Source organism: Rhinichthys klamathensis, unplaced genomic scaffold (assembly GCF_029890125.1).
Source record: "Rhinichthys klamathensis goyatoka isolate OS25496 unplaced genomic scaffold, OSU_Roscu_1.1 h1tg000011l_1, whole genome shotgun sequence".
Classification (NCBI taxonomy): domain Eukaryota; kingdom Metazoa; phylum Chordata; class Actinopteri; order Cypriniformes; family Leuciscidae; genus Rhinichthys; species Rhinichthys klamathensis.
Genome location: NW_026606564.1, coordinates 17,615,499 through 17,628,582, shown reverse-complemented (window position 1 = coordinate 17,628,582; position 13,084 = coordinate 17,615,499). Strand labels below are relative to the sequence as shown.

At 43.2% G+C, this 13,084-nt stretch overlaps 1 protein-coding gene across 1 annotated transcript in view; it reads right to left on the bottom strand.

Annotated features, from left to right (window-relative positions):
• The window catches only part of LOC130100391 (E3 ubiquitin-protein ligase TRIM35-like), a 44,101-nt gene extending 34,590 nt beyond the window's left edge, over nucleotides 1-9,511 (bottom strand). Inside the window, exon 1 of the mRNA XM_056265849.1 lies at nucleotides 9,113-9,511. Within this exon, the coding sequence (XP_056121824.1) occupies nucleotides 9,113-9,511 (399 nt within the window). The remainder of the gene's footprint in view (nucleotides 1-9,112) is intronic.
• Nucleotides 9,512-13,084: the final 3,573 nt, after the last annotated feature.

Below are 13,084 nucleotides of genomic sequence, written 5' to 3'. Positions count from 1 at the left end.
GTCACAGAATCTTTACTGCAGACCAATAATCTACGCGCTGCCTAGGCAAACACGAGATCCAAACCACTAGACTAGACTCTTGAGCAGCCCCATAATCTACACGCTGTCTCGGCACCAGCAAAATCCGAGATCGAGTCACAGAATCTTTATTGGAGATCAATAATCTACGGGCTGCCTCGGCAAACGCAAGATCCCGGGACAAAGAATCTTTATTGACTTTCTTACCTCGAGAAGAAACCCAACAGGGGCAGAGCTAAAACTCTCGATAGTGCATATGTAACATGTCGGGAATTTATGAATGAACGCAGTCAGCCCCCTTTTATAGAGTTGACCGTGGATGCTCCACTCCCAAACAGACAACACATAAATCGTGTCAGTCCACTCGTAATGAAGCGAGGGCAGGGAGGAACACACGATCCAAAATGCTGTTTGTTCGCCATTATATTCCTGTCTAGATATATAATATGCTTGTGGACAAACAACAATAAATAGACAGAGACAGTTTCAAACAGAGCGCTTGCTGAAGGCACAGAAGCTGACAATGTTTGGTCTGGGTGCGGTTTATAGCTTCCTGCCATGACGTCACGGTCCAGGTATCGTTCGTTCATTTGTTTTTGCTTTCATATATGAAAACTAAAAAACGAGAAATCAACTCCTTTTTTCGTTTTTTTTTGTGAAAAACGAAATTATGACTTGATATTTGGTTTTCTCGTTTTTGCACGGAAATTTAGAGAAACCACTTGATTTTCCAATTTCCCCATTTCCCCCTGTGGGTGGGGCTAAATCTGATTGGCAGGATATGCATTCATTGTTTTTCAAATTAAGAGTTTTCCAAACACTGTATTTGTTAGCCCAGGGTTCCTCAAACTCGGTCCTGGAGGGCCACTGTCCTGCAGAGTTTAGCTCCAACCCTGATCAAACACACCTACCTGTGAGTTTCTAGCTTGCTCAGGTGTGTTTGATCAGGGTTGGAGGTAAACTCTGCAGGACAGTGGCCCTCCAGGACCGAGTTTGAGGAACCCTGTGTTAGCCTGTAAAATTAATAGTCTATATGCATGCTATTTGTGACCCAATTATTTGCCTTTCGTTATCTTATTCTATTATACTGAGCTTTTTCTTCCCAAAAATGGACTTTAAAGATACAAGTAGCCTAAATGTAGTTTTTTTTAGAAAATCCAAGAAATTATCCATTTTAAAAAATGAGCTTTAAACACAATGCAATGCATCCCGCACCTAAACAGGAGGTCTGGTTGAATCATGCGGCACAGACTGGGGGAGGGGCCACAAATCCGTGAGTACGGATTACAAACCCGTGAATACGGATTGCGAAAGCGTGAAGGCACGGTTTACAAATCTGAGAGCACGGATTAGGAACTCGTTGGTACGGTTTATTAATCCGTGGGCACGAATTGTTAAACCGAGGGAACAGTTTAAGAATTCGTGAGTACAGTTTATAAACTGAGCGGACGGATTTTTTATTTTTATTTTCCACAGGTGACTTCCCGGCCTCCGTAATACGCAGATGTGTTTTGCCGCATACATATTACGTGTGTTTGTTTTTATTTATGCTGTATTATAATTACACTGGGTCACCAACTAAGGACAGATTGAAATCACTGTAAATTAACACATCCCTTCTTGACTTTTCAAGCCAGTGTAATGGTACTTAAGAAGCCTTTAACATTATGTGCTCAACATTAAATCTGTAACATGTAGCCAACATTAAGAATAGGGTTAAGCCGGTGAGGACATTTTCCCATTGATTAATTTATGACAACACCAGTGTTATTTGTTAATCTCTTCTGTAGATTTTGATCTTTATAAGTTGTTATGATATATTGCTAATTAAAAAACAACATTAAAATAGTACAATAATTTAAAAAACCTCGCGTATAATCAAACTAATAAGACGGGTGACATAAAATACCCATATTATAACAAATAAATAAAATATATTTGGAAATCGCCCTTTAAAACGAAGGCTCGGTTTGTGGTTCACAATTATTTGATTAAAACAACAAAAACAATAAAACAAAGACAAAGTCACTTATATTAAACATATTTTTAATTGTGTTTTTGTTAAACGATCTTAAAACAGGGCTTTAAGTGTAAAATACCGAACTTGTCCTTTAACATTCTGGTCCCGCTTCAGATGCCACGATGCCATTAAGCGGTGTCTCTGGTCGTAATCAGTCCTTCACTGACCAACCAGCGTTCATTAGCATAATGCTAGCGTGTTATGGGCAACAACAACTCAACCTGGAAGAAATCGAAAGGACATAAGTACTCGTTCATTCAACTTTCGAACTATAACCCATGTTGAACTTGCAAAACCTACAATAAAATCTGAGATTTCTCAACGGCAATCGGGTGAAAGAGACAAATTTAGCCGTCTAGCTCCATAGACTCTAGAGATGCGCGGATGGGCTATTATTTCATCCGCAACCGCATCACAAAACTCATCATCCGTCCGCCATCCATCCGCACCAACTTTAATTCTCCTTTTTTGAGTTTGTCACGTACCTACTTCACCGGCGTTGCCATCACTGATAATAACAAGCAGTCTCTGCATAGACTCGACAAGCTGCCTGATGAAAATTTGACAATTTCAAAGTCTGCTCGATTTTTTTTTTTGGATGTAGGTATAGTCGGATAACAATATTTAACAATGTATACATATATTTTTCATTTGATTGGTTCTACCGCCCGCCAACCGCCCGAATTTAATAAAAATATTTTTTTTCCGTCACGAAATCCGCCCGATCCGCGGTTTATCCGCGGCTGTAACCGCCAAACGCACATCTCTAATAGACTCCCATTCATTTTGCACTCGGGCGATCGCCCCCAGTGGAATTCTGGTGGAACTACAACCAAAATTCGGTACAATAGGACTTAATAGGGAATGGCCAGGCTCTCCATAGACGGGCTCTGCCTAAACTCAGAGCCATAGAGAGAAAGAGTTGTGACACTCCCATAGACCCCCATAGGAACTTTGGAATGCGGAAGTAACGCGTGTCGTGGAGCGGCCGATAGTTCCAAACACTGATAGTTTCTCCATTGAACCCCATTCATTTTCAGTGCTTCCGAAGTACGCTCGCTGGTAAATTAATGAAATTACTGTATTTTTTTTTACTTTTACACACATTAGCCGACCTCTCGTGAATCTAGTCTGTAGTTATATTTTATGTAGCCAGTTTTAGTAAATGTTTATTGGAAGATAATAGGTTAATTGCAGCTATAGCTTACGTGACCAAGACTTCACTAACGTTAGCTAACTTACGGTAACTGATGTATATAATATATAATATTTTTAAAAATATTTTATATGTATATATATATATATATATATATATATATATATATATATATAGCCTATATATAATATTATATATACATACACACACACACAATTCATTTATTTAAATGGGTTAGGGTTATGCATATATGTGCTTATATGTATTTAGGAACATAGTTAATTCACAACTATCTCTCCGGTTTAATTTTATGAAGAATATTTTTCGGTTGAATATTTACCGAACATTGCTGTATATAGTCGTTGCTTTCTATGTTATGGGAGCAGTCTATTTCCCTCCTAAATCATTCATTTGTACATGCACAGCGTAATTATTTATATTTTATGTTGGTTGGAGTTCTGAACGGACCGCAGACCTCTTTGCGTGATCACGAAGCGGAATTTATAAGCAAGATCACGGGAATCAATAGCCTAATACAGCCCAGTTGTGCTAAAATAAATATCATGAGACGTCCATAATCAGATGAATGACATGGAAAAGTTAAGTTAGAGCCGCTAAAGCCAGTGGTACTACCCATGCGAACATGAACACTAGCGTTTCCCTCCAAAAATATAGCCTAAAACTTATCTAAGTTGTCACCCTGCCTCTCCAAATGCAAAACTGACATTAACAAAATGCAATAACAGCTGAAAAAGTACTTGGGTGTGTGTTTTATTTTATATTTACCGTTTAATAATGCAATCGCTGCTATCTGTCCATAGAAGAACATGACAGCCCGCGTATGTTTTGGAACTATTGGGGCTTACATGAACCACGTGACAGCCGTCGCGGCGACATCAAAGCGTGTCGCAACTCTTTCTCTCTATGGCTCTGCCTAAACTTAGGGTGTACTCACACTAGCCAGTTTGAACCGTGCCCGAGTGCGTTTGACCACCAAAGCGCGGTTCGTTTGACTAGTGTGAGTGCTCCGAACCGTGCCCGGGCGCGGCTCGATTAGCCGGCCCTGGCCCGCTTGGAAGAGGTGGGCCAGAGCACGGTTCAGTTGGACTCGGGCGCGGTTCGCATGCAGTGTGAGCGCTAACCGTGCAGGAGCACGGAACAGGACGCGTGACGTCATGGTTTTGCGACGCTCCAAAACCAACACAGTCCGTAATCAAAGCTGCAAAGTCCTTGCTGCACTTCAGCTGGTACCTTGCAAACCTCCTCATACGAGCAGCACGATTACGTGAAAATTTTCGCGCCACTAAGGCGACGCATCTGTTTAACAACAGGCTGTGGACCACTGTGGACCAAACGACACAAAATTATCCACAAAGAAAACAGAGCGATGGACTCCATTGTGTTCAGAGAGCGCCGCTCTTCTTGTTTATCCCGAAACCGTCGCACGCACCATAATGACGTAAGCGTGCTCCGGCACGAATGCTGAAACCCTATGTGAGTGCAGGCCAGAGGGGGAGTGGGGAGGGGGGACAATCGTACTCGGGCCTGGTTCATGGCAACCGTGCCTAGTGTGAGTACACCCTTAGTGTTTTTCCCCCACTGTGCCTGCGCGAAAACAGAAGTTTAACCATTTCATCTGCAGAAAAAAAAAAAACGAAAGGAGGGAGATCTTTCAGTTCTGTAGTTCAAACTAGCTACAAATTACTGTTGCTTACCTCCCAGTTCGTGTTGCAAAATGGATTAACCATAGCCTATATTACCCACGTCTTCCAAGCCACCTGCAATGTATACACCGTGCCTCTTTTATTAATTTGTTAAACAATGTTTTTGAAATAAAACTGTTTGTAATTTTCATTGATGACTAATTATTGCAATGTTCGGACATATTATAGACTGTTAATAGTTCATTATATGCCTATAATTAATTGTAATCGACCTAAATGTTTTAGACAATTTTCAATGAGAAGGAGTGGCTTCTATGTAATATTTTATTATCCTCACAGCACGTTGGTTATGCGGTGATGTGCTGTGAAATTATTGCGTGGCAAATTTATTATAATAGTGTTGTGTCCACATAAACTGTTATTACAAGAACTGAAGACTAGAGGGAGGTAGAGAAGGGCGATTGATCAGTGTAGATACAAGAGAGACTGTGAGATGTACATGTGAGTTCGATCTGGATTAAAAGGAGTGAGCATCTAAGAATTCTTGTGCCATCGCATCTTTAATTGTTTTGTAAAATTAGGTAACAATACAACAAATAGCAGATCAATTTAATAATGAAATTAGCCTTCCCTAATAATGATAATACAATAATACTAATAATAATTTAATGCATAAATTGGAAATGCTAAATCATCTTGATATTGATAGCTGATGATTGTTTTGACAATATCTCTGGATACATGATATCATCTATAGGCGCAACCCAGGACGGGGGTTTACCACACATCTTTCACACGTATAGTGTGAGCAGTCAAGTCGCAGCTCGATGATCGGACCATATAGTGTGAACACGTACATCCTGAGCTTTGGCTTTGCATCGCATCATGTGATTTTCTCATTTAGTGTGAGTAGGTATCTTGCTGAAGACATCGCACAGTGTATGCCCGCCTTTAGCTGGGAGTGAACCTAAGGCATTACACTCATCAATCAGGACTTTAAACTTCCCCTTCAGTAACAGCATTTCATCTGATTCTGAACTAAATTCTCTCACTGTCTTTCTATTATTTACAACTCTGCTCATGCGCTCCATTCCACGCCATTTTTAAACCAAAAATCCAGCATCTGCAGACACTCTACGTTACACTATAAGGTCTCTCTTCAGCCTGAAGCATCACTGTAAAATGACAATGTTTGAAACTCAATATGAAGCTATTCATATACACAGAAAACAGTTTTTTTTTTCCTTCTATTGTGTTGTTTTCCACGTCTTGTTAGATTTGACTTGTGTGCTGTCTAGTTTTATGTTTGAGTTAAGTTATGTTTGTTCTTTTTTCCCTTGTGGGGTTGTGTTTTTGGTTTAGACAATTTAATCTTTGCTTCATGATTCCTTTATCTTTCCCTTTATGATTCCTTGTTTTGGACTGTGTACTTCCCAGAGACTCCACTACTACACTAAAATGTGAATCTTAAAGTAAAGTCTTATGTTATTTTTGTAATTTGAATATTTACTGCACTTAGAAACTTTTATACTCTGGAAAAATGTAAACACTTTGGAATAAATGTGTTAACACAGGTTTTGGTACTTAAAAATCCTGTTACTTTGAAATCAATACCTGTGGCTGTAAGAATTCATATAAACATAAATATAAACAGGGCAGCACAGTGGCTCAGTGGGTAGCACTATCACCTCACAGCAAGAAGGTCCCCAGTTCGAGCAGAGGCGTCGCAATAAGGCAGGCAATTGCCTGGGGCCCCGCATTTTAAAGGGGCCCCCCGAGGGCTGATCATTTAAACAATCAGAAATGTTAATATAAAGACACAGCAACATCTCTGCATCCCCCTTAGTGGTGCCCCCTCTCTCATTACGAGAGTTTTTAAATAGGCGCAGCGCTTACTCGTGGTAGGTAGAAAATGCATGATTTGATTTGTTAAACATGAAGAGGACTTATCCGTCTGGCATGGCAGCTCGCTCTAATATTAACCTAGATAAATGTTCACTATTATTAGGCGCATATTCAAGTTTGTGTGGAGTGTGGCGCAGGTGCAATCACTTGCATTTTCCTATCAACAGTGGAAACAACTTAAAATACTCCATCTATTCTGGTCATACAGAAAAGTCAAGTCAAGTCACCTTCATTTATATAGCGCTTTTAACAATTTAGATTGTTTCAAAGCAGCTTTACAGTGATAATAGGAAATTAAAGTAACAGATTGTTTGGCTTTACAGCAGCTCTAGAATAAAGTTATTGTCCAGATAAAGTTAGTTTTGATTGATTCACTTCCGTCGGAACGATAAAGGTTGTTGATTGTGGCCTGTGGAATGTTGGTCCACTCCTCTTCAATGGCTGTGCGAAATTGCTGGATATTGGCAGGACCTGGAACACGCTGTCGAATATGCCGATCCAGAGCATCCCAAACATGCTCAATGGATGACATGTCCGGTGAGTATGCTGGCCATGCAAGAACTGGGATGTTTTCAGCTTACAGGAATTGTGTACAGATCCTCCAACATGGGGCTGTGCATTATCATGCTGCAACATGAGGTGATGGTCGTGGATGAATGGCACAACAATGGGCCTCAGGATCTCGTCACGGTATCTCTGTGCATTCAAAATGCCATCAATAAAATGCACCTGTGTTCGTTGTCCATAACATACGCCTGCCCATACCATAACCCCACCGCCACCATGGGCCACTCGCTCCACAGCGTTGACATTAGCAAACCGCTCACCCACACGATGCCATACACAGTATCTGCCCTGTACAGTGAAAACCGGGATTCATCCGTGAAGAGAACACTTCTCCAAAGTGCCAGACGCCATCGAATGTGAGCATTTGCCCACTCAAGTCGGTTACGATGACGAACTGCAGTCAGGTCGAGACCTCGATGAGGATGACGAGAATGCAGATGAGCTTCCCTGAGACGGTTTCTGACAGTTTGTGCAGAAATTGTTTGGTTCTGCAAACCGATTGTTGCAGCAGCTGTCCGGGTGGCTGGTCTCAGACGATCTTGGAGGTGCAGATGCTGGATGTGGAGGTCCTGGGCTGGTGTGGGTACACGTGTCTGCGGTTGTGAGGCCGGTTGGATATACTACTAAATTCTCTGAAAAGCCTTTGGAGACGGCTTATGGTAGAGACATGAACATTCAATTCACGGGCAATAGCTCTGGTGGACATTCCTGCAGTCAGCATGAATGAATGTGTTTGGTATGCTCTGGATTGGCGTATACGACCGGGGGGGGGGGGGGGGTTGGGGGGGGGAGAAATAGGCCTTTTGTGCACAAGTCTGTGAAAAGTCTAAGATCTTTGAGTTCAGCTCATGAAAAAGGGGGGCAATAACAAAAGTGTTGCATTTATAATTTTGTTCAGTGTAATTAGTTAATGAACTAATAAAATAATAATAATAAAGATTAAATTAAGATGCTAACTATATTTTTCTATATAGCATTGCTTGTTCCACCACACAAAGGACTGTTTTTAAGGTGACAATCTGATATACAGTACATGTGAAGATTGTACTGTATCTTGAAGATCGTTGTATTGTATTGTATCTTCTGTTATAAAGATGAAGATTGACATTTCGTTAATTAAAAAAAATTAGAAACTTATGTTTTGTTAGATGTTCTGTGTTTTGACTACTTTTTGTATTTTTATGTAATTATATCTCTAGGTAATGAAGATATATTAACAAAAAAAAATCCTATATTATATATAAAACATATATAAAATATATTTTAAAAAAGGGCCTCATTGGTTAATTTTCCCTGGGGCTCCTACTCAGTGTTGGTTCGCCTCTGGGTTTGAGTCCCGGCTGAGCCAGGAGTCCTCCATGTACTTCAGTTTCCACCACAGTTCAGAAACATGCAGCATAGGTAAATTAGCGATACTCGAGTGTCTGTGTGTGAGCCTGCAGATGGACAGGTTCAGGGTGTTTTGAACGTTCAGAAAACATTCAGAAATAACGTTTTCATAGCATTTACAAAATGAGTGAATGGGATGTTCCTTTAACGTTCACATTAACCAAGAACAAAAACGTTCTTAATACATTAAAATAACTGGACGTTTTCAACGTTTTAAAAACATTCCGAAAGAACGTTTTCATAACCTAATGGGAATGTTAGCAAAACATTATAAGAACATATTTTTGTTAGGGTCCACCGCAGTGGCACCGTTGTCAAGTTGTAAGACACCGATTAGATCAAGTTTATATGCAAAGATAAAAGACACAAAAACACAAAATTACACTGTCTTACCTTATATGATGAAATCATTTCACTGATGGGTCTGAATTTATGATTGTCGTGTTTCTTTGAATCTCTGCACACTAAACACACCAGCTGTTTGTCATCCAGACAGTAGAGTTTGAGTTTATCACCGTGTAAACGGCAGATCTCCTCAGATCCTGATGAACGCCTCTCATTTCTCTCCTTCAGGAATGACTCACACAATTTTTGTAACTCAAGATCTAAAGGAGGAAACTCTTTTGAGGATCTCTTCCTGCAGACAGGACACTCCTGAGCTTTCTTAGTGCTCCAGAACTGTTGAAGACACACTTTACAGACACCGTGACTACATGATAAAACAACTGGAGCCTTGAAGATTTCATGACACACGGGACACGAAAGTTTTTCTGCAGATGGTATTGAAGCCATTTTCACTGTTTGAGCTCCAGCAATCTAAACTTTACTTTCACTTTCTGAACGATGTTGCAAAAAAATTTATAAAAAACACGAAAACCACAAAGATCTGTTGTCCTTCTTGAATCCTTCTTGAAAGCTTTTTTGTTCCACTAATCATTGATTTGTGTTTGCTTTTGTCGAGACACAAGAGTCAGCTTGACAAAAATGAATGATAATGAAGTCTCTTCCTGGTAGGTTTTGTAAGGGGGTGGAGTTTATGTTTGTAGCTTAGCACAAGGATTCTCTGATGACTGGCAATTTATTGACTGGTACGCCATTAGGATAACCATCCAACTCAAGATGCGGTGAGAACTAAATACACAAAAATAAAGCAAAAACATACAATATAAATATACAAAACATAAATCTTGTCTTTGTAAACTTTTTTAACAGAGATAAGTTCCCTTTAACAGCTTAACTATAGTCTTTGTACAGATATTGCTCTCTTCCACACAGCAACACAATCCACATTTTACACATTTGATATACAATATAAATTATAAACTTACTTTATTGGCTGCTTATTACCAAAGGAGAACTTAATCTTGAATCTGATGAATGTAGATTAGAACATGCATTACTATTTAACTTGCTATACAGTGCACTGCAGACATCTCTCTTCCTGATAGTGATGGGTCGGTCATGAATGATTTGTTCGTTTCGAATGAATCTTTAACATGGGCGTTGGAAGCAAAAAAAAAGTGGGTGGATCCTCCCCCAGAAAATGTTACTGGAGTAAATGCCATTTCATGTACAGGTCCTTCTAAAAAAAATTAGCATATTGTGATAAAGTTCATTATTTTCCATAATGTAATTGTCACGGTGTGGGTTTTGTGTTTTGTTCCTTGTTCTTGTCTGTCATGTGATTCCCTGTTTGTCATGTTATCCTGCCATGTGTCTTGTCTTTTGTCATGTTGTTGCTCAGTGTCCACAGGTGTTCCTCGTCTATGTCTATTAGTCTCCCCAGGTGTCTCTAATTAACCACGCCCCCTTGTTATCTTGTTTAGCTTGTTTGTCTGTGTATTTAAACCCCTGTGTTTCAGTTGTTGGCTGTCGGTTGTTGTTTAATGTTACTTGTAGTGTGTCCTGAGTTATTTGTTCCTAGTTCTGAGTTTACCTGTTTGTTGGATTATTAAAGTGCTTGCGTTTGGATTCCCTCTCTGCTTCATTCCTGCTACTTCGTAACAGAACAACCGACCAAAGATGAACCCAGCAGCACAGATCCGTGAGTTCGCTGGACAGGTCGCGGCCTTGGCCCTAGATAGCCAAGACCTGTTTCAGTTCACCTGGGGGTTTGTTTCAGTTGCTGCCTCTTGCTCCCTGGGGGACGAGGAGATAAAACTTTGTTACCGGCTGGGAGCTAAGGAGGTCAGCCCGAGGGAACTCCCCGATTTAGCCGGTCTGAACTGGAGAGAGGCCCTCTCCATTTGTGAGGAGAGCTTCCTTCCGTGGTACGCCAGGTCATCACCTGATCTCCACGTTCAGCCAGAGACCGTCCAGCCAGAGCTTCACGTCAGCCACGTCCAGCCAGAGCTTCACGTCAGCCACGTCCAGCCAGAGCTTCACGTCAGCCACGTCCAGCCAGAGCTTCACGTCCAGCCAGAGACCGTCCAGCCAGAGACCGTCCATCCAGAGACTGAGCTTCACGTCACTTCTGCCGATCCAGAGACTGAGCTTCACGTCACTTCTGCCGATCCAGAGACTGAGCTTCACGTCACCTCTGCCGATCCAGAGACTGAGCTTCACGTCACTTCTGCCGATCCAGAGACTGAGCTTCACGTCACTTCTGCCGATCCAGAGACTAAGCTTCACGTCACGTCTGCCCTGCCAGAGACTGTTCACGTCACGTCTGCCCAGCCAGAGACTGTTCACGTCACGTCTGCCCACCCAGAGACCGTTCACGTCACGTCTGCCCAGTCAGAGACTGTTCACGTCACGTCGGCCCAGCCAGAGACTGTTCACGTCACATCTGCCCAGCCAGAGACTGTTCACGTCACGTCTGCCCAGCCAGAGACCGTTCACGTCACGTCTGCACAGCCAGAGACCGTTCACGTCACGTCTGCCCAGCCAGAGACCGTTCACGTCACGTCTGCCCAGCCAGAGACTGATCCTGCACCGGAGCCCACTGATCCTGCACCGGAGCCCACTGATCCTGCGCCGGAGCCCACTGATCCTGCGCCGGAGCCCGCTGATCCTGCACCGGAGCCCGCTGATCCTGCACCGGAGCCCACTGATCCTGCGCCGGAGCCCGCTGATCCTGCACCGGAGCCCACCGATCCTGCACCGGAGCCCGCTGATCCTGCACCGGAGCCCGCTGATCCTGCACCGGAGCCCACTGATCCTGCGCCGGAGCCCACTGATCCTGCACCGGAGCCCACCGATCCTGCACCGGAGCCCGCTGATCCTGCACCGGAGCCCACTGATCCTGCACCGCCGTGGCCGCCCGAGGGGTCTTCACCGCCGTGGCCGCCCGAGGGGTCTTCGCCGCCGTGGCCGCCCGAGGGGTCTTCGCCGCCGTGGCCGCCCGAGGGGTCTTCGCCGCCGTGGCCGCCCGAGGGGTCTTCGCCGCCGTGGCCGCCCGAGGGGTCTTCGCCGCCCTGGCCGCCCGAGGGGTCTTCGCCGCCCTGGCCGCCCGAAGGGTCTTCGCCGCCCTGGCCGCCCGAAGGGTCTTCGCCGCCCTGGCCGCCCGAAGGGTCTTCGCCGCCCTGGCCGCCCGAAGGGTCTTCTCCACCGTGGCCACCTGAACTGCCTGCTCCACCCTGGTCGCCTGCACAACCTGGTCCGCCCACGCTTCATGGCCCAGGTCCACCATGACTATGTCCTGGTCCCGTTCCCCTGTGCGGGCCTGGCCCTCCATCCCTCCCCCTGACCGCCTCCGCTTCACCACCCTCCTGAACTATTGTTTTTTGTTTTTATGGGCGTCGGGAGCCGCCCATAGGGGAGGGGCTATGTCACGGTGTGGGTTTTGTGTTTTGTTCCTTGTTCTTGTCTGTCATGTGATTCCCTGTTTGTCATGTTATCCTGCCATGTGTCTTGTCTTTTGTCATGTTGTTGCTCAGTGTCCACAGGTGTTCCTCGTCTATGTCTATTAGTCTCCCCAGGTGTCTCTAATTAACCACGCCCCCTTGTTATCTTGTTTAGCTTGTTTGTCTGTGTATTTAAACCCCTGTGTTTCAGTTGTTGGCTGTCGGTTGTTGTTTAATGTTACTTGTAGTGTGTCCTGAGTTATTTGTTCCTAGTTCTGAGTTTACCTGTTTGTTGGATTATTAAAGTGCTTGCGTTTGGATTCCCTCTCTGCTTCATTCCTGCTACTTCGTAACAGTAATGATAAAAATTAAACTTTCTTATATTTTAGAATCATTGCACACCAACTGAAATATCTCAGGTCTTTTATTGTTTTAATACTGATGATTTTGGCATACAGCTCATGAAAACCCAAAATTTCTGTCTCAAAAAATTACCATATTTCATCCGACCATTTAAAAGTCCACCTTCAAATAATTATGTTCAGTTATGCACTCAATAGTCAATACTTGGTCAGGAATC